This window comes from Festucalex cinctus, chromosome 15, assembly GCF_051991245.1.
Source record: "Festucalex cinctus isolate MCC-2025b chromosome 15, RoL_Fcin_1.0, whole genome shotgun sequence".
Classification (NCBI taxonomy): domain Eukaryota; kingdom Metazoa; phylum Chordata; class Actinopteri; order Syngnathiformes; family Syngnathidae; genus Festucalex; species Festucalex cinctus.
In genome coordinates this window covers 18,955,375-18,976,218 of record NC_135425.1, presented here as the reverse complement: position 1 = coordinate 18,976,218, position 20,844 = coordinate 18,955,375, and the positions used below count along the sequence as shown (strand labels likewise).

The 20,844-nt window shown below is 40.3% G+C and overlaps 2 protein-coding genes across 17 annotated transcripts in view; both read right to left on the bottom strand.

Annotated features, from left to right (window-relative positions):
* Positions 1 to 1,475, bottom strand: part of znf618 (zinc finger protein 618) — a 51,936-nt gene extending 50,461 nt beyond the window's left edge. For 3 of the 4 annotated variants that reach the window (XM_077496965.1, XM_077496967.1, XM_077496968.1), the window contains exon 1: positions 1,111 to 1,475. The gene's annotated coding sequence lies outside the window, so the exon portion shown is untranslated. The remainder of the gene's footprint in view (positions 1 to 1,110) is intronic. The other variant, XM_077496971.1, reaches the window with a different exon arrangement.
* Positions 1,476 to 2,028: 553 nt separating this feature from the next.
* rgs3a (regulator of G protein signaling 3a) overlaps positions 2,029 to 20,844 on the bottom strand; it is a 132,979-nt gene continuing 114,163 nt past the window's right edge. For 10 of the 13 annotated variants that reach the window (XM_077497021.1, XM_077497024.1, XM_077497023.1 and 7 more), the window contains 5 exons: positions 19,695 to 19,765; positions 7,428 to 7,529; positions 5,357 to 5,418; positions 3,844 to 4,010; positions 2,029 to 3,764 (listed from right to left, as the gene is read on the bottom strand). In XM_077497021.1, the coding sequence (XP_077353147.1) occupies positions 3,564 to 3,764; positions 3,844 to 4,010; positions 5,357 to 5,418; positions 7,428 to 7,529; positions 19,695 to 19,765 (603 nt within the window). In that variant the 3' untranslated portion in view covers positions 2,029 to 3,563. Of the gene's footprint in view, positions 3,765 to 3,843; positions 4,011 to 5,356; positions 5,419 to 7,427; positions 7,530 to 7,661; positions 8,310 to 19,694; positions 19,766 to 20,844 lie in introns of those variants that run through there. The other 3 variants (XM_077497030.1, XM_077497031.1, XM_077497026.1) reach the window with 3 other exon arrangements.

The window sequence follows — 20,844 nt, the reverse complement described above, 5'->3', positions numbered from 1 at the left end:
ACAAAAAAAATAAAATAAAATAAATAAAAATTAAAAGGAGGATTTCCTCTCTGGATAAACACAATAAAATGTTATGCAACGTTGAAAGAAGCTGTAAATAAAGATACTAAAAGTCAAAGTCATGGCATAGAGCAATGGCCATTGTAAGATAAGAGACAGTGGAGGAATCCCCAATGTGGCCATATTTGGAAAAAGAGTCTAAGACAAAAGGGAAGAGTCATGACGGTTTCCAAAACACTGACAGATCCTGCGATAGAGTTTGCACAGACAACGGGAGGAAGGAAATGTGGACAAAAGGGATTCTGTAACAGAATCTTGACACAGGGACTTCCCTTGCTCACGAGTGTGACAAAATAAAAATAAAATAAAGCGTCGAGAGAGGGTGAGACGGAAACGAGCCAAAAAGAAACAGTGTGTCAAAACAGATGGCAGCTGCTCAAGGAGATTAAGACCAACAGCACCACTTCAGTCTGATCAACCCCCTCATTTTCAGACAAACACGCGCACACATGCAAACACGTGCAATGGCCGCACACAACTCCAACTGTTTCCACTAATCCCACCCCGACAACACCCCAACCCTTGTGTCTCGACCAACTGCCCTTCTTTGGCGGGTCACAAAAAGTGCAATTACGTTTTCAAACTTTTGAAGCTTTGCACACTCTTCATCATCCATCTCAAATTAAATGAGGACATTTTTGTATACAACTCATATATTTTGTGAAGAAAAGTCACACTTTGCAATTTGCACACATGCACTTTTTTTTTTTGCCGCCATGTTAGTGGTCACGATCTGTATATTAAAAAAAAAATAATAATACACTAGTACATCAAAATAAGGTTATTTTCTCGTAAAACTGTAATCAATTAACACTATTTTATAAATTTTCCAATCTCGTTTGAGTTTTAAAAATTTTATTTCAAAATGTAAATGTCATCGCCTAACTGGGCCTACACAGATTTCTAATGGGGCCATTGACAATTCTGTGCTCACATCACAATTTCATCACAAGTCAAAATGGCGGTCTAATGTTGCATTTGTTGCACAAGAGGAAGGTGGGAAGTCGCACATTTCCGACTTCAAACCAGGAAGTGTGCACGAGAACTCACCTTTGAATTTGGAGTTCCGCATCAGAAGTGTAGGTTGAGCTCTGTGTGGTGACTCGCTTGTTTCCCAAACTTGGTCCTCGGGGAACAACTATCCAGCCTGTTTTCCATGTCTCACTATTCCCAACGCAGGTGATTCCAATGACAGCTCATCAGCAAGCCCTGGAGAAGCCTGCTCACAATCCTCACCTGCTTGGTAGTTCATCTACTTTGGGGTGGGGAAGTGACACTACATCATACCATTTTGATGGCTACTATTGTGTAGGAAGTTAGATTTTAAGAACTGAGTAGTCATCTAGCTATACTAACTCATGTCATTGCTAAATGTTTAACTACCCAACTTTCTAGAGCAGTGGTGTCAAACTGAATCCCTCGAGGGCCACAGCCCTCCAGGTTTTCGAGGCCTCCCATTTTCAACTCAGCTGATTCATATTTAAGCTCATCAGCAAGCTCTGCAGGAGCCTGATAATTATCCTGATCATTGAATCAGGTGCGTTGGAGTAGAGAAGCCTAGAAAACATGCAGTGCTTTGGCCCTCGAGGACCGGATCTTGACACGTGTTCGATAGTCAAAACCAAAGCGCAATATGGATAGTGGCTAAGATATCAAAGGTCCATTTTGAAATATGGTCAAATACAATAGTAAGACAATAGGCCTATAGATGTAGTTCATTCTATTTTATTTTAAAGTTAAGCTTGTTAGAGCCACAACCTTGCTAATCGTGCCAATGGTCTTGACTATTTGACATAATTGTTTATAAAGTTCAAGGATAAAATAATATGTTTTGGTTGTTTATCTTGATATTAACCTGCCTTAAATGAGATACTGTTGTTTTTGTAGTTGCTGTTGTTTGTAAATGTTAGAGGACATCTATTGTAAAAAACAAACAAAAAATAGTGCAGAGAGTAGGGACAACACAGGTCGACTTGTTCAGCTGATTCTTTTATTTATAATTAGCATTGACACCAGATGCAATCTACTGTTTTCACTTGATATCACAGAAGATGCATTTTTGACTTGTAAACAGTGAAAATGATCAAATGTATTCAGAAAACTTCTTACAAGCAGTGTTATGTATGTGAGAGAGAGAGAGAGAGAGAAAGAGAGAGAGAGAGAGAGAGAGAGAGAGAGAGGGCAGACATGGTGCCCTGTTCTTGCTCATCATCTATTTTGTTATTCATCAGCATTACATGTCATCTTATAGTTTGGAGTCTCTTATATTTACATAAATACAGCTGAATCCCACCTTCACAACCTGTGGGAACCTCCTGTCACTTTAATTTTTTGCTTCTTTTATCACACAGTTTTCTTAAACAATTATATGTACAACCATAATGTTCCCGGCGGCCCGCTGCCGGGGGTCAAACACACAGTTAAAATCATTACTTGCTTTAAATCCATGAAACAACTTATTGGTTTGTTGAGAGTTTTCACTGTTAAGTAAAACTTAGAGCTCTAATTTTTCTCTCCTAACATATAAAGTTAATTGAGAGCTAAAGCCGCTTGTCTCCCCATCCCAAAAATCTAAATAAATGAACAAACCAATAATAATAATAATAACAATAATAATAATAATTATAATAATATAATAAAACATGAAAAATAAAAATATTGCACTTAAATTCAGGACAGCATTGGACCTGTTTGGTGGTCAAGAGGAAAGCTTTGAGCTGAGTGCTTTTGGAGGTGTCCAGCCAGTTATCGTTTACTCTAAATAGATAGGCAAAGTGAAGTTTTCCAAGTTACTTGTGTATTGCTCAGTATAAGTAAAGGAGTGCAAGTTGGGAGACGGTCGGAAAAATTTAAATCATGTCCTGAGAGATGCTTCCTTGTTTATCAGCTACGTGGAAAATGGCATTTGGCTTCTCCTCTCATTTCCAAGTCCTTTTGTTCTTGTTGTCAATACGTCTATTCAAGTCTTAAAGAAAGTCCATCCATTGCATTCTTCGTCCATCCGTGTCACAGTCATTCAGAAGGGTCGCAAATGATCCTGAAACAGAGCTACAATTCTCTTCAGGATGTTGAGGACACAAAGATGGGCGATTTTGTCGTACCAACAGTTCGTATGTGGTTTACCGTGGACGTCGTTGAGGAAGCAAAAGGACTACAATACAAGCAAATAAAAAGTGACAAACAGTACCGGACTGTCTTCGTGTCTGCAGTTTTTTTTTTTTTTTTGAAACCCCGTCCTTAATTCTTCTTTCTTACAAGACAGTGATTTGACAAGCACCCAGCTTCTGCCCTCAATTAGAGGCTTTTTCATTTTGTTTTTAGCAAACAGTCCATCCACTTGATGAGTAAACTACATTCCTTTGCAGTGCTGTTAGCTTTCCACCCCAAAACAAAAGATGTTATAGCAAACTGGATGATAGACAGAACTTAAAAAAAAAAAGGCAATACGAGGAAACTTGGCATCCCAAACACGCTCTCTCCTCTGGGGAGAATCGTTTTGCCTCTTATGATGAAGAGGACGTCGAAGTGGAGCTGGCCTTTTTTTGGTTGATCAAGTCCAAGTAGAGTTCTGAGCGCAGGAAGCGGGGGTATGAGTCTTTCTCCATCAGCCCGTATATCCGCCTTTGCGCCAACTCAAAGCAGGACCGCGTCACATTCTGCAAGTTGTCCTTCGTGTGATCCCGTGTGTACGAGTCCAGGTTCACCTAGATCAGGAAAAAATGAGACGTTAATATAAAGAAGACCGAAAATCAAGGTTGTGATGGCGTCAAGATTCTTCCTCACCTCTTTACAAGACTGGATAGCGATGTATTCTGCAAAGATCTTCTTAGCTTTGGAGGCCATCTTGGACTGCGACTTAATCTTTTTGTATTCCTCGCACGCCAGCCAAAATTCCAGATTCTCCTCGCTGAACTCGGTACGCAAGAACGCTCTGAAGGCTGCCAGACCATCTGAAGGAGAGCGGAGGGAGAGAGGAACAATGATGAGGAGGATAAACAAAAGGGAGCGTTGACTGGGGCGTCATGACAACGCTCCTTGGAGTTGGAGAGCCTAAAAATAGATCTGCTGTTTTGAGTCATGTGGTTGGAATAAAGCAAAAAGTAAACAAAGAAAGCAGTCTTCCTAGCTACAGAACTCACACTTGCAGAAAGATGTTCTAAAATTCCTTAAAATGAGACCCCCAAACCTGCATAGTGTTCAACACTGTTAGGAAATGGTAGTGGGTGTTCCACAACAGAACAACTATTTGATGATTTTGCCTGTTTTGGGCACTAAACTCCATAACTTCAAAAAGTGAGGCACCAAAAAACTACAAGGAATGTTAGACCTTACTCTTAGAGAAAAGTACTTCCACCTAGTAAAATTACATGTTGTTTTGCAGTAAATGACTTTTCCGTTGTTTTGTACTTTTTCCTGGTGAATTGTAGTACCGTTAGTGTTTTCGGCACTGAAAGCCCTAATCCAAAAAGTGGCCCCTCAAAAGCTGCAGAGTCTTTCAGATGGTTAGTACAGAGTCTTGATTTAGCATATTTTTGTGCTCTAAAACACCTAAAGTAAGACCTCAAATGCTGGAAAGTCCTCAACGTGGGTAGGACCTGGCCCTGGGTCTTGCAGAACAGTCCTACCACTTGATGTTTTTAATACTAAAATGTCTTACACCAAAAAGCAAAATCCCCAATAGAAACATTGTCCTCCACTCACTTAGACCTGGCACTTGGTCTTGCAGAACAGTACGCCTGATTCTTGAGTAAACCCCACCTTAGACAAAGTAGGTTTTCATTGACTTTGTCCTCACGGGCTACCGCGGACAAAGGCATTGCTGTTTTACAACAATGGGACTGGAGCCTATTGCAGCTGGTGGACTTTTCAGAGCTGAGTTAATGATTTGAGGAAGGCTGAATCTCCGAGAGAGAATGGCAGGAAGCCGGATCTGCCAACACATCCCCGCCTTCCCCTTTCCGTTCCCATGGATCGAACGGCATGGCTGATAAGCACGAGCCAAGGCAGGGAGGGAGTCTTACCTCACTCCTCGCAAGAGAGGAATTTACATGCGGAATGAGCAACAGATGTAGCAATGGATTTACGTCAGCTATTCTGCTTTGATTAGACTGAAGGAGGTGGCGGTTGGGGAACACAAGTAAGACTCATCATGGGTTTCTTTGTGGTGCATCGGCAATTAACTTGCTTTCTACTTGTGTTGATGATGCATGCTTCTGATTTCCCCCTAAGAGTATGTACCCAACCACATGCATGAAGCGACAGCAAAGTCCAAGAGAAACGAATTCAAGTCACTTACATTTGTGCCCCAGCAGCTTGTCAAGCGAGTCCCCCCACTTGAGCGCATCCTCCGGGGTGGGCCTGCAGATAAAAGCAGAGCGGTTCTTGAGTAAGCCCATCTCTGCCAGATTTCTCATGGTGTGACCCATTCGCTAGAAGCCCTGTGCCACACGATTGAGCCAAAATGCCGCTTCCGTCCTTTCCTTCCTGGTCACTCTAGTCCGAATCGTAATGCTCTTACTGGCTGGTTTCGGGCTTATGAGTGGCGAGAGCAACGAGAGCCATGAGTATGTCTGCTTGACTCCACCGGGGTGAGGCTTTTATAATCCCAGTGAATGGAAGTCGGGGAGGCGGGAGAGGAGGGGCTTGGAATAGCCAATGGGGGGATATTTTGGTTTGAGCAGCCTCCTCCCTCAAGAGAATCTGCCTCCAACCTCCACCACAAGACACTGCCTTTCACGCTCTTTTCACTGCATAGGGAGGCATGCAGCTTATCTTTGAACTCGTCAGACAATCTGTCTTATAATGATGTGGTATTTACATGCTACTTGTGTCTGGAACAATGTGAAATGCAGCTTTAACTTTAACAACCTTCATGATAAGTTAATGGCTTTATAAAATAACTTGGAGTTTTGGTAAAATAAGTATTGTTTGACACAATCCTATGCATCATTTTATGACTTTTGAATGGCGGATAGATGATGAAATGTCATTTTTAAGAAAATTTAAGGGTTTAAGTTTGGAACATGTATGACAGTTTAAATCAGGGGTGTCAAACATACGGCCCGCGGGCCGGATAAGGCCCGCAAAGGGGTTTAATCTGGCCCGCGAGACGATTAAAAATAAATAAATAAATAAATAAATAAATAAATAAATAAATAAATAAATAAAAGGAGTAATGTTGGACCAATTAATCAGCCAGCCACAGTCAAAGCATATAAAGTCTTAAATTCACAAGCAATCCTCAGATGAGCAAAGCAACTTGTACACAGAATTGCTCTGGAAGTTTGTTTAAAAATAAAAATAAAAATATAAACAAACAAATCAAACACAAACGTGCTGAATAAGACACACATTCAACTACACGTATGACAAGGAATAACGTCCATATAACGTCATTTATGCATTCTGTGAACAATATACAGGTATATGCAAAATAGGCAGATATAACACGCCCGGAACTCAGTGTTGCTGCGTTCCATTTTGCATTTGTGTTATTTTTTTGGGACAATATATTTACAGTTGCGTCCAACAATTTAGGGCTGGCCACAAATACCGAAAATCTGCGTATAATTGACAGCATTTTTATTATTATTATTATTATTATTATTATATATAGTGATTTTACCAATCCGGCCCCCTTGGTAATATATTTAACTTGTTGTGGCCCCTGAACTAATATGAGTTTGACACCCCTGGTTTAAATGATCTGCCGTTAATCTGTTAGAGTTAGAGAGACAGATAGATAGACGTATTTAATGTGCCCTTACACATGGTGAGTAAAATTCTGAATAAGGGTCAAATGTATTAAATTACTTTTTAAAATAGAAATGAATATTAATGTGTATTTTTTATTTAATTATATCTGCACGTCTTCATTTTATTTTAATTGACTTTAATTGCCATGCAGCCAAAATAAATTCTGCATTTATTTTATTACTATAGGGTAAAATCTTAAAGAATAAAGACTGACCTCAAGGGTCCCAAGTTCGATTACCCCCAACTGCTCCCAATGTACCACTAATGGCTTACTACTCTCTCAATCGTCTCACGAGAAGGAATTTTCACTGTCAAATGTGGGGACTGTAAATTGAGAATTTAGCTTGCAACCCACCCACACTCCATCAGCCCTGTTCCCAAATTCCTTACAAATGAAGCAACATTGTTTGAATACTTAAGTCATATTTTGCGTATGCATACAACAATATGTTCATCATAAGCTTGAGTTATAAATCAAAACAATGCCAGTACGTATCAAATGCCTCTCATTCAACTGCGCACACATCTACCTTTCCATGACGGCCATCAGGAGTCAAGCCTAGACCCGGAAAGGTGGCTCACACGCCCACACATAGGAAGTGGCCACTTACTTGACTGACTTCATGGTTTTGTCCAACTTTCCGGCTGGGTTGCTTCCCGGAGATTCGTTCCTCCGCCGCAGGAAAGCCAAACGGTTCTTCATGTCTTTGGCCCTGTGTGGATAAGAGAAGAATCAGAAGAGTCCCAAAAAAACAGAGTCTGAGAACTAATCCATTATCCAGTGTCGTAAATCCAGTCCATGCAAAATGAGCGAGAAAAGATGAAGAAAATAAAGGCATGCGTACATTTTAAGTCTTCAGGAAGTTGGGCAGGAACGATAAGACAGGATATTCCGAAAAGGCGTGTTGTCACTTGCCGTTACGCTCTCATGTCAGTGGTTTTATCGAACAAAAACAAAACAAAAAAAACTCTCTCCTGTAGATGTGCCCCTGGCAGGTTCCTCGGCAGGGACTGAGCCAAAGTGTTGGAGGAGGAGGAGGAGGAGAAAGACTCAATCCTCACTCCTCTGGTTTGATCATGCCATTCTTCTGTGTGCCCAGAGGGGATGCTGAGCGGGAGCTGACCCCAGGGGCCAAGGCCTCGGCGACCCCCCGAATTCATCCGCTACATCCCAAAAATTCTCCTGACCGCCCACTATGCCTGCTTCAACTTTTTAACCCTCTTTAACACACACCCCTGCCACAAAAAGAGAGAGAGCGAGCGCTGTGCTCATCACAAGGTAGAACGCTCCCAGAGGCGTCCGACGGAAATGTGCACATTCTCCTAATCCCACGGTACATGTCCTGGCTTTTCCCGACCTGAAGCACATGCGCTGTAATTGGGATGTGACCTCACTCAACACCCATTTCCTGAGTCCCTGCTTTTGATTTCCACTGTGAGTTGGCAGGCCTGCTAAAAGTGCACCACCGACATGTGGCTGCTGACTGTCCTTCTACCAGTGACTGACCTAAACCCCCATCCATCCCTTTGGAAAAGGGGGGTGGGGGTGGGTAACAAAATTAACTCATTAACTCATTATGCTAGAACATATAGAAGGCTTTTATGGAGCTTCTGACCTGAAGAAGTCGCTTACAGCAATGGTAGTTATTACAAAAAACGGCCAGCAGGTGGCAGCAAAGTATAAGAGATCAGCCATGTTGCAACAAGTTCTTTTTCTCAGTGTTTTCAACAGGTTTATAAATAATGATGAAACTTAGTTATATTCTAATACTATCCATCCATCCGGATATCAATTTAGGCAATGCAGGAAACAGGCCTGTGCGCAGGTTACAGATGACGGTTTCCACTTCAATATAACCTGACACAATCAGAATTAAACTTACAATTGTTATACAAGTGATGCATGTGATTCACATCAACATAACTTTATTGTTAATTCTGAGGGAATATCAACAGTCCCCCACCTTCCCTTGAAACCGATTTCACAATAAATTCTCTTCCTACTTCTTCTAATCTGAAGAAACACAACAATGTCGATCCAGTGGCACACACAGGCACGCACGCACCCACAGTGATGACTCATCGGCTGATTGAAAAGATTCTCATGGCACTGCATGAATCAGCCTTAAAGCAGATGTGAAATGCAGGCTTGGGCTCTTTCTCTCTTGTGGAAACAACGGGGCACTCTGATATGACAACTCACACGTGTTAGCCCGACGCATATACTGTTACCCCAATAATAAAACCTCTTGCTGTTAAACAAACTCCTAACACAAGAGCAGGCTCTGTTTTTGGGTGAGGGTTTACACTGAATTACTATACTTTGTGTTGAAAATATTTTGCTGACCCAACAAAAATGGATTTCTTATTTTAAGAGAAACAGTGTTTTAATGCTGGTGCCTTTGTGGAAAGTAAAGATGATGTAATGACTTTTGAGTGAAGCGAGTGTGCTTTTGTCCTGCCATCGTGTGGCTGTCAACAGATATTGCACAATTTGAGTTTGATTTCCCACTATTATGCAGCTTGTGCCAAGTCTGCACCTCGCAGGCATAACACTAAAGTCTACATTTATTCCTTTGCAGCTTTCATGCAGAATCCGAAGTGGGATTTTGGTGTTTGAAGATGTTGTTTGGGGAATTTATATAATTAAATGTGTGGCCACGTAAATGTTAGCCTCTGGAACAGCGACACCTGCTTTCGATACAAAAAGGCATGTGCAAAGGGCAGAGGTGCTGAACTTCACACCCTTTGCATGACCCTAACACGTATAAATGCAGTCAATATTCGGGTTCATGTCAAAATTCCGTTTTCTGAAAGATAAAGCGTTTACATGCGTGAGCGGACAAAGTTCCTCCCGTATACATGGTCAAACTGCGACACACGGACAGCGTCATGACGCAAATAGACGTCAATTCCCCTTTTCATTTTCTACGGTCAATAAAAGACGTTATATTCCTGTTACTCGCCATGCTAAATAAAGTAGTCAATTTCCTCCTTGCGCCAAACGAGTGTTTTTTTTGCTGCATCGTCATGTTTGTTTACCTTTACCTGAATATTACCTGTGGGCAGTGTGCCAGAAGCATGGACTTATATACTTAAGCACGTGCACAGCACAAAACAATACCCCGTTCAATTAGGGTATCCTGACCAGTCCGTTCAAGTTCGAAAAGGCATATTCAAGTTCATGCGTATGTTTACATGGTCTTTCAAAACCCGAATATTGCTAATATTCAGGTTTTAAAAGGGTTATTGACTGCATGTAAACAGTAGTACACGTCAAAATCAGATTCGATGGCCAAGTATGTAAAAACATACAAGGAATTTGTTTTCAAAGTCACAACCCGTCACAAGGAACACAGAAGATAAAAGAAGACAAACCAGGCGGTTCACTAATTATCGCCCCAAGTTTCTTTAATGAAGAAAAAAATAAAACCTGTGCAATGGGTGGGGGAAGAAAACAACAGAAGAAGACAGCGAGGCAGCTAAGCTAACTGCTAATTTTGTAACGCAATTGGGTTGGCAAACTTTACTCATCATTTTAATGTGGTGAATGACTTGTGAGACACGAACACTCAACATAACCAACCAGCTGCTTCTCTGTGTCTGGCACAAGTGCGAGCGTCATGTCGCTACACGTAAGGATTTGTTATTGCAAATATTGAACAGGGTTAACACTGTCAAGTAGACTGTTTTCATGGAGAGCGCTGGGGACATTTAAAACACCCTCACATCGGAGAATAATCACTTCGGGTCATAATCGGGTCATTGTATAGGGTCATTCTTGACTTTGATCGGGTGGGGGAAAAAAGTTAGACCCACTTATTGGTGAATATATACCCTACTCTGGATAGCACTGTGAAAGAGCCATTTGGGGCCCGCAGCTCAAAGTGACCACTGCAACCTTTGATTTTTCTGGATGCAGAAAATGTCTGAATCGACAATACCCAGTGGGATCATTGCTCGAAGCCAAGATTTTCACCTTTTAAGGTGCCAACGTAAAAATGTGTCAATGGTACAAAAGAACCGTACCACCTGCAAATAGAAGATGATATTCAAACTGACTTTTTCTTAATAGTTCTGTTGGCAAACAGTTGACTGTGATGACAGCAGAGTTCTTATATTGTATTGTAAAGCCTTCCCGATGTGATAAAGTTAGACTGTAACCTGAAATGATGCATGTGATAATTAAAAGTCAATATCAGCACAGCTATTGAGTACTTGTTCAAGAGTTTTTATTGTCTACTCTCAATGCACTAATGGCCGTTCCCCAAGTGCCCATTTTAAAACATAACCTCACATTTAAGCGATTCAGTTTTTCGTCATCTCTCCAGCTGAGTCACCAAAAATAGCTGCATCGTCATCTGATTTTAAACGACACCCCAGAAATTAGCTTAATCTGCTTTGCGGCTGGAACATGACCTGTTTGCGATGATCACATTAGCGCATCATGGCATTTCAACCCCCGCTGTCCTCCCTGATTGTATTTTCCGAACGCCTGGTCCACGTCGTGACACAGGACTGCAGGCTTTAGGGTCTAAGCGGGCTTCCGCAATTATCTGACGGCCCCGGACCCTCTGTATTCCCTACTTGCTTGACTCACATTAGTTGCGCTAATGGCCGTGTGCAAAGTAGGCTGCACACCCTGGGAGAGGCTGCAGGCATGCTGTAGATGACGGCGTAGCACTGAGGTGAGGTCGAAAATGACAAATGCCGGAGTGCCTTTGTTGACACGACACTGTTTTAAGCTAAAACCAGATTAAAACTTTCCATCCTTTCAGCCATCTGTTTATATGACAACAGCACCTTTGAAAGAATCTCAAAGTGGAATTTTTTTAAAACCACTATATTTTCTGTATAAACGCTAAAAAATGGAAGAGTCAGGCTATATTCAAATTTTGTGAACGGCTTCAAGACTTCCAACTCTATCTTTAAAGCCAACTTTAGGTCACCAGAGTCTCCCTTACATTTTGTCATTTCGGTACCAACGTAGTATACTGTAGTGTTGTTTTACAGTAGTGAAAATTATTTTCTCAGTTATGACAGTTATTAGAGGTCTTGTGACAGAGATGCTCCATTACAATGGTACCTCTACTTACGAACGTCCCTTCATACGAAATTTTCAAGTTACGAAATCTCCTTAACAGGAAAATATTGCCTCTTGTTACGAAAGAAGTTTCAGGATACGAAAGGTAAAACTACAGTATGGGCTGCTACTCGCAGCTCCCAGAGTTTCCTTAGACTTAGACTTTATGCAACATACTTATAATTGCGACGAGACGGGCCTTTTTTTGGAAAAAGATGCCTCGCGTACCTGAAGTTTCCATCAAGTTTCAGAATTTGTTGGAAAGAATCACCCAGAAAAAGTGTTCACCAGTTGGGCGATCGCTTACTATGACGATATTTGCCTAAGACATTTTTGAAAGATTGTTTAAAAAAAAAAAAAACATCCTTGGTTCTGTTCTTTACAAAACACCAGGCAAAAAAACACTTCTGAGAGAGAACATGAACCAAAGAGGGCAAAAAACGATGGATGAGGACAGCAGTTAAAAAGGTAAATGACCATTTTTATTCTTTACTCTATTCTTTGTTTTTTTACATTATGCACAACTCTCTTTTATTGTGCAATAATCTAATTGTTACGTTTTGATGAATTTTTATGGTTTATAAAACATTTATGTCTGAATTTTGGGAGGCTTGGAACGGATTAGGGCATTTACATAGAAAATGAGTCTACTTAAAAAAATTTCTACTTAAGAACTTTCTTCCAGAACCAATTAATTTCGTAAATAGAGGTACCACTGTATTTCATTCTTTTCAAAACATGCAAATGAAATATGTTCAATCTTGGAAATTCGTATAGATCAGTAAATCAATTTTGAAATTGTGAGAATACCCACATTATATGACAAGGAAAAAAACATCACACGCAAAATTTTCTCCACTGACAACCTTGACTCTCTTCCCCAAAAACTAGTTGTGGGTCGTGCACAGCACCAACTACTGGCCTGGAATGTACATTACAGCGTGGCACCATCTGCCCATAAAACTTTCCAAAAACACCAAACCCAAAACTTTCCACTTGTTACTCGTTGTCATGTAAACACAGGCTTTATTTGCAGAAGGCTAACAATGTGACACTGTGCTCAAATCATGTCCATGTTTGTGTTTGAGCCAGTGTCGTCGGCCAGTGACACTTTAATGATCGTTGTTTGTCTTCTTCTTTGCAGACTGACTGCCAAAAGCAGTCCAGAGGCACTGCGGAAAGTGTAATGTGGGCATGGAAATCTAATCACGGCACAAAGAAGGTCACTGCAATATTCCTAGAAGAATGGTGAAAAGGGGAATTGTCCTTAATTGTATCCATAAATAACCCAACGCAGCCACGTGTGTGCACGCCTTTCCCTCGATTGACATCTAAAAAGAGGAGCTCTATTTCCTGAGCCTCCTCGAAACACACACACTCACAGACCATGCACATGGCCTATTCTTAAAATCCAGGTTGGTGTGATGATATTAATAAAAAAGGTCTCCAATTAGAAGTCAAAGTGGCTTCCTATACAAAATAGCTGGGAAGGCCTCACTGGGGAATTCTCCCTAACCCTGGCTGAGACGGTCAAATGAGATCTATGGTGGGGTCACGTAGCTTTTTGCCAAAGCTTAGAATTCGTACAAGATGCTCAAACACACACACGCACACGCAAAACATTCCTCATTCTTACCTTTCCAGGTACTTCTCAGAGAAATCGACCATGGAGTGAAACATGGGCCCAGATTTGTTTGGTGTGACGGCATGTAAGCGTGTGTCTTAAGGGTGCAGATTTATTTGGCAATCGCATTCCTCTCACCCCCTGGAGGCTCCGGCGGTAACCTTTATAGTGCCCACAGTCTGCAGGAGGCGGACCCTCACTCACACCACCCAATCGCCTCTGAGTGTTTAGAGTGGATAGATTCCTTCCACTGAGCTTGGATGGCTTTGCTCATTGTATGCAGCACACAGACATCATATTTGATTTTCTTTTTTCTTTTTTTGTAAACAAATCACTGCCACTTTCAAAGTCGGTTCGGCAAGTGGATGTTATCATTCGCACTAGAAAATAATTTAGCTTACTTGAAAGATGTAATGTGCCTGAGAGAAGTTTAAACTTCCTTGGGTCCTTGGTTTACAAGATCATTTCATTCATTCAGCAGCAACATATGCTAATAAGAGTGAGACATGTAATTCTTCCACAACTTAAAACATTTCAGTCAATCATTTTAAAGTTCTTGTGTATCATAATAACATGTCTTTGATACACCTACAAAGACCAAAATGTTGTTTTATACACTCTAAAGGCAGTTCGATCAAAAATACCGGGAACCCAAATTAGTCCAAAAATGGACCGAGCCAAATATTGGAGTAAATCCACAAAGCAACCTAATTTTTTGGCTTGTTGATGGGTTATTCGTTTGACCCAACTTTTTGGAGTAATTGAATAACCCAACTGAATTTGGTCAAAAATGAACTAACCCAACTTTTGTTTTTAGTTATTTAAATCTAAAACATTGGGTCAATTAATAAAAATAACTCACAAAAAAAACAAAAAACAATTTGTGGTGTTGTTTTGTGGGTTATTCATTTGACCAATTTTTTGGGGGGGAAATTGAATATCCTAATTGAATTGGGTCAAAAATGAACCTAAAAATTAATAATCCACAAAGCAACCCAATTTTTGTTTTGTGAGTTAATCATTCGGCCATATTTATTGGGTTAAATTGGGTTGGCCCCTTTTGGGGTAATATTTGACCCAACTGTTTTTAGAGTACAGGTGACAAAGGCAATAGAAATTTGTATGAATGTAATATTTCCACTTTTTTTTCTAATAAGATTGCAATTACTTTCCTTTGAGTCTTATTGGTTTTGTTTCCGGTGTGCTGTTTTCGTGCTGTATCCACACATAGACAAATATTTTTCTGCATGTTTTTCTAGATAATATTGGTCATATTATGAATTTGGGAGTTTGATATTTTAGGTTCAGCTGTATTTTGAATATTCTTCAGAACAAGACCATCCATTTTCTTGACCGCTTATCCTCACAAGGGTCGTGGGGGTGCTGGAGCCCATCCCAGCTGGCTTCGGGCAGTAGACGGGGTACACCCTGAACTGGGTGCCAGCCAATCGCAGGGCACACAGAGACAACAAACAACACCTCACACTCCCAAGCACATTTAGGGACAATTGCTAGACATTGGACACGCTTGGTTTAGGTGGAACAACATCACTTTTAATAACTGATGCAACCACTCTAGGTCATTTTGTGTTGTCAGGCAACACATTGGTCTTGTAAACAAGCGACCAAAGCAACACTGGTTTTATGTGAGCAAGTCCACCCATTTTCATTTCTTTGGCATCTCTGAAGCACTTTCGGTTTACTTTGTTTTTGCGACTAAAACGGAGTGTGTTTGGCTCACATTGCTTGGGGGAGAAAACAACACCTGGCCCGAGTCAACACAAAAGAGTGAGGAGGGTGATCTGGGGTTAGGTTATGGCAGACATATTGGGGATGGTTTCAGGAAGACAGCTGCACTAATATGCCACAAAAAAAGAGAAAACAATGCGATGAATAAGTGCAGGAAATGAGGCAGAGGAAGCTGGTCAGACGGGCCTTTACAAAATATTACCATATTGCTAGGAGTTATGTCTCAAATTAAACCACACAGCCTCTATTCATTCAAATTTGGGGAGGGACATTTTTTTTTTAATAGAAATTCTGATTCACGTCACAATCACTGAGTCTGTTGCTTAACTTAACTCTGTTTCTGAAGGATTTTTGATTGAAATTATTGAACAGGTTTAACATTTAGGAGTTTTGACCCCAACTGTTTGATTTATGCCAAGGTCAGACTACCAAAATGTAGTTTGTTTTTGACCTGACAGACAAACCTTTACTGGTCGTGGCCGATTTCGAGTTGTCTTTTCTTAGCCCATGTTGTGTGACATACTCAACGATTGGTCGTCATCACGACCACAGCGTAGAAAATCTGGCATGTCAGAATTTTTGTACATCTTGCTGCATAGTTTGGCATGCCTTGCGCCGTCCTACGACTGTTTCCTTGGCATTGACCAATAGTCAGATAGAGCTTTTTGCCTGTCCCTCCCCCTGACCAACATACTCTAGCTCCCTTTTCTGCCAGATATATCGCACAGGCCACAAGTGAACTCCAACTCACCTAACAACCCCAGATGTATCAAATAGTATCAGGTAACACAATTCCAATTGGATATCTTGAGATGGGAATCAGACCTCTTGAGAATGTGGGTAAAAATCCTCCGATGAGAAAACTCATCTTTCGGATATACCCTGTCATTTATTACACAGATCGGATATACCCTATCGATGTGAGCACTGAAATAGACCCACCCAAACAACACAAACAATTTTGAATGTAAACTACAAGCAAAACCCTTGCAATTAAATATGGTGTAAATATGACACATTAGACTAGAGGTGTCCATCTTGCGATAAACATAAAATAAATAAATAAATAAATAAATAAATAAATAAATAAAAAAGTCAGGCATTTATTATACTTCCCGGTAGGCAGTTGCTGCAAATGAGTTGATTGGCATTTCTAGTTCACATTGTACAGACAAACAAGAACCTGTTTCATGTACTATTCTGTCTCCAGCGATGATGAGATTATCAAGATCAATGCTACATATCTTTTCATTAGCAAATGAGAGTCACGTGCATCGGCTAACCACATCAAGAAAAGCTGTTAAATAGGAACACAAGGGGAACAACAAACACAAGCATCACCCAACCAGCTGTATCCTCCTCCTTTGTCTTAAAATACTCTGGATTAGGGAAAGATCAAAGCCCTTCACAATAGAAGGCTTCATACTGGAAATAATGGATGAGTCATGGATAACGTACACATGCACCCACAGGCAGTCTAGGTTATTATCACCATCACTATGTAATGTACTCTCACATCTAATTGGCCTTTCAAAGCCACGAGCAAATCAGACAACCACTGCCTGATTTTAATTTCACACATCTGGATGATTTCATTCCTTTCAGGTTTCGGCTTTATAAAATATCTATATATAGTGTATAGATGCAACATATAGTTCTTGTATTCAAACGTTTACTGCTTATTTAGGCCTGGGTTCATAAAAAATGGCTTAAAATAGCATGTAAATAATAAAGGCTCTGATTCAGATGGAGATAAGCAAAGCACTGAAGAAGAATGAGATGTAATTTATTATGTAATTAATAACATGGGACGGTTGCACTCAATGACGCAAATTCTCTAAATAATATTAACAAGCAGCCTCGGTGCAAGAAACCCGCCAACTTTTCTAAGGAATGTATTTACAGACTCATAAAACTAGAATCCAATTTGCAATGGTACAGAAAATTGGTGCATGACGGGCAAAATTTAGCGCTCAAGGGCAAAATTCGATTGTGTTTTATCGACACAAAGTGTTTCCCAAAGTGTTGATTGCCAGCCAATCACAGCTGAAGTGAACAAAGAAACCCCAAGATTGAATATTGCAATGGAATATTTGTCATTGAAATGACCAAATGTTTTGATCATTTTATTTCAAACGCACTATTCTCATAGAAATGCTAACATTAGTGATAAGGCCAATTACTCCTACCAATGTATTTGCTGTCATGACTGCCAAGCACTCAAATCACAAAATGCGTTAATCTCAAACCCCACAAACGAACAATTTCCACAACTTTAAAGTGCTGGGGGTGGGGGGTGGCTTGTGGAATCTTAATCACTTAATCTTCCTGGTTAACCAAACACGGCTTGTGGACAAGAAGGAGAACGCATGGCGCTACAAGCTGCCACTCTGAGCAGCTTTTATTGTCCCGCTGAGTGTAAAAGTGCCTTGGTCTTGATGAAGTGGAGTGTGAAAAGGCTCATTCAACAGCTGATGAATCACTCAGGCGTCAACACACGCATACACACGCCAGCACGGTTTCGCACACATGGCGACACGCACACACCGTCTTCGCACATTGTTTACCACTTGAGTCCATGACGAGGAGCGTTTATCACAGTCTTCCTTGAACATGTTTCACTTACTTTATTTTCAGTTGAAGTGAATATATGTTTATCGGAAGAATGACCGAACAATTCACACCGATGCAAACAGAAATTAACGTACGGAGTGAGGATATGTACAATCATACAGAGCTTCAAATCAAACTGAAAACACTGTAATATGCATGTGAGGACATTTAGTTGGCGATGTCACCTTGTCAACATTGCAGAGATGTAGTTCACTGTGACATACTTCAGAATGCCCAGACATAACACGATACACAAAAGCACTTGTCCTGCGTTTTCAAGCGTTTCAGTGTCAGACTGCAAAAAAATAAAATAAAATAAAATACATTAATTTAAAAAATGCAGAACTATATGACTCAATGTTCTGCCATGGAGTAGGCCTTTAACATATTGTACAAAACCTTGCTAATATATCTGTTGTAAAGTGGAAAAAAAAAATATTCAATTTTGCTTCAGATCCTGAAAAATGGATTCCAACTTTCTCTCTTCAGTTTATAATGTGTCATTGGCAGTGTAGTGGTTCACATGGCTGACTGTAATTGTATTTGTGAAGGGCTAGGCCATTGAAGAAATTTTTCAATTTTAGTTAGGGTCTTGGTAACAGTCTGAATCCTGATTTTTTTTTTCACTTAAAATGACAGTGATTGGTTAGATAGTGGTTCACATAACCGTCTTTCTAATATACCGGTACCGGTAATTTGTAAAGTGGTAGAGCGTTGAAAAAATATCCAATTTAAGAGTCTAAAATGTACAAATAAATGGACATGTAAATGTAAATGTAAATAAATGTACAGATGTAGGATTTCTTTTTCACTTCATGTACTGTAGTGGTTCACATATCCGGCTTTATAATATCTTTGTGAAGTTGTGGCACATGAAATACAACAAACAATGACTTTCTATTGTGGATCTTGATAGATGTATGGATGCAGGATTTGTTTTCCGCTAGTTGATTTGGGCCATTGGTAGTATAGTGGTTCACATCGATGAATTTTTGATGGTGGATGGAATGAACCTTTTCGGTCATAGATCTTAATCAAGGTACTGTATTAATCTGGGATATAGTTGATATTAGGGATGTAACGATAACGGCAATATCGTGATATTGCGATATTAAAACTGCCACAATATATCGTTGTCGTCATGTCATGATATTAAAAGCAGCACATCTGTTAAAAAAAAAAAGAGTCAGTCTCATTTCCATTTGTGCAGTTCTAGCACCCTCTGGTGGCTAGTTTTTTAGTGCAATTGTATTTTCATAAGGCATGTTTTGGCCCTTATAGCAAGTAAGTGCCTCAATATTAAGTGTTATTAGTGATTGTAGGTTCTTTATAAGCATTGCTGTAATGTACAAAAGCACAATATTGTCTTTTTTTTTTTTTTTTTTTTTTTACAATATTGTGACCTTTTTTGTATTGCCAACCGCTCTACAATATTGTGATAATTATTGTATCATGAACTTCATATCGTAATATCGTATCGTGATGTTTAGATATTGTTACATCCCCAGTTGATATATGCCATTGCATTGCTAGTATCGGGTTTTTCATATCAGACAATTCTCGCTCAATGTCCCATTGACAATTGCTGGCAACCGGTTCTGATCCTGACCAAATGATAGAAATAGTTTTTGTCGACAATGCTCCCAATAGGAAAATGAGTATAAAATATGAGTATCTGTAAATTTGTTGAACAAAATCCAGATTTTAGGAGGCCTGTGCAGTTATAACATGCTTGCAAGCTATGAAATAAAAAAGACGGCAAAAGACAGAAGCATACATGCAACAACAAGAATCTACGGGATTACTTACAGGTTCTTGGACTTTTTCTTTTTGGTGCCGTCGGGGCCGATCTCGCAGCTGCAGGAGGATCCGGAGCTGAGCTGGGGGGAGAGGAAGGAGAGCACACACTGCATCATCCGAGAACCTCCGCACAGGAAGAAAGAGGGCCCCCAGAAAGACAGAATCGGTGTGCTCGGACCAGTAACGCGTTGAAATAAATGATCATTCCATCTATATGATCCTCGAGTGAATATCTCACAGTTGGAAAAGTGTCTGTATGGTTTGCATGCGGCAGCTCGTGTTTGCAAACAGTGCAAATCGAGACTGGGACAATCTGTGTGTGAGAGTGGGCTGTTGATTCTGCTGCACCCCTCCCCTCCTGGTTTGAAGTGTAGTGCCAAGAAACCCCCCCCACGCCACCCCTCCTGGTTTCACGTTACACTTAACGCCTAGCCTGCATTTCGATTGGTTTGGAAGGGAAGGGGAAGTTGCTTCAGGGTGGGGAAGGGGTCAGTCACTGCTAATCTGATGGCCTGAAACTGCCCCATTGTGTGCGAGTGTGGGGTGGGCTCCACATAATGAGCCATTGTATTACAGGAACCTGAATGTGAGCTCCTGACCACAGCTGGTGGAACACATTGTGTACGTTATTGCGTCTGTCTTTTGCCATGTTTCGGGAATCTCCCCTCTTTGTATATTTTTGGCAATAGTCCAACATTATTGTTGGAAGTGGACCCCTGCATGCACAGATCTTGAGTCATTTGTGTTCAATGGAAGATGAGAGGAATGAAGGCCGCAATGCGGTCATTTTGGAAAAGTTGGTTTAGACTGTATAATATTGTAATTCCAAAGAATTTGACTGATTGGCTATATAGGTATAGCGGTTCACATAGTGGACTTTTTTATATGTGACCCACTCTGGCTAAAGGGTCCGCATGGTCCTGAGGTTTGTTTTGAGTATTTGACAAAAACATGTGGTGATAAAAAAAAAACACAAAAAAACAAAAAACCTTCCTTTTGGTCTTCGTTTTCCAGCAGCCACAAAGTTAAAATTGTAGTCAAAGTGTATGAAAATAAGTGAATAGAAAACAACATACATTGGAATTAAGTGTGGAATTAGAATATATGATCATCTCAATTAGAATTTTTATTTTTATTTTTTTTAATTTTTTTTTATTTT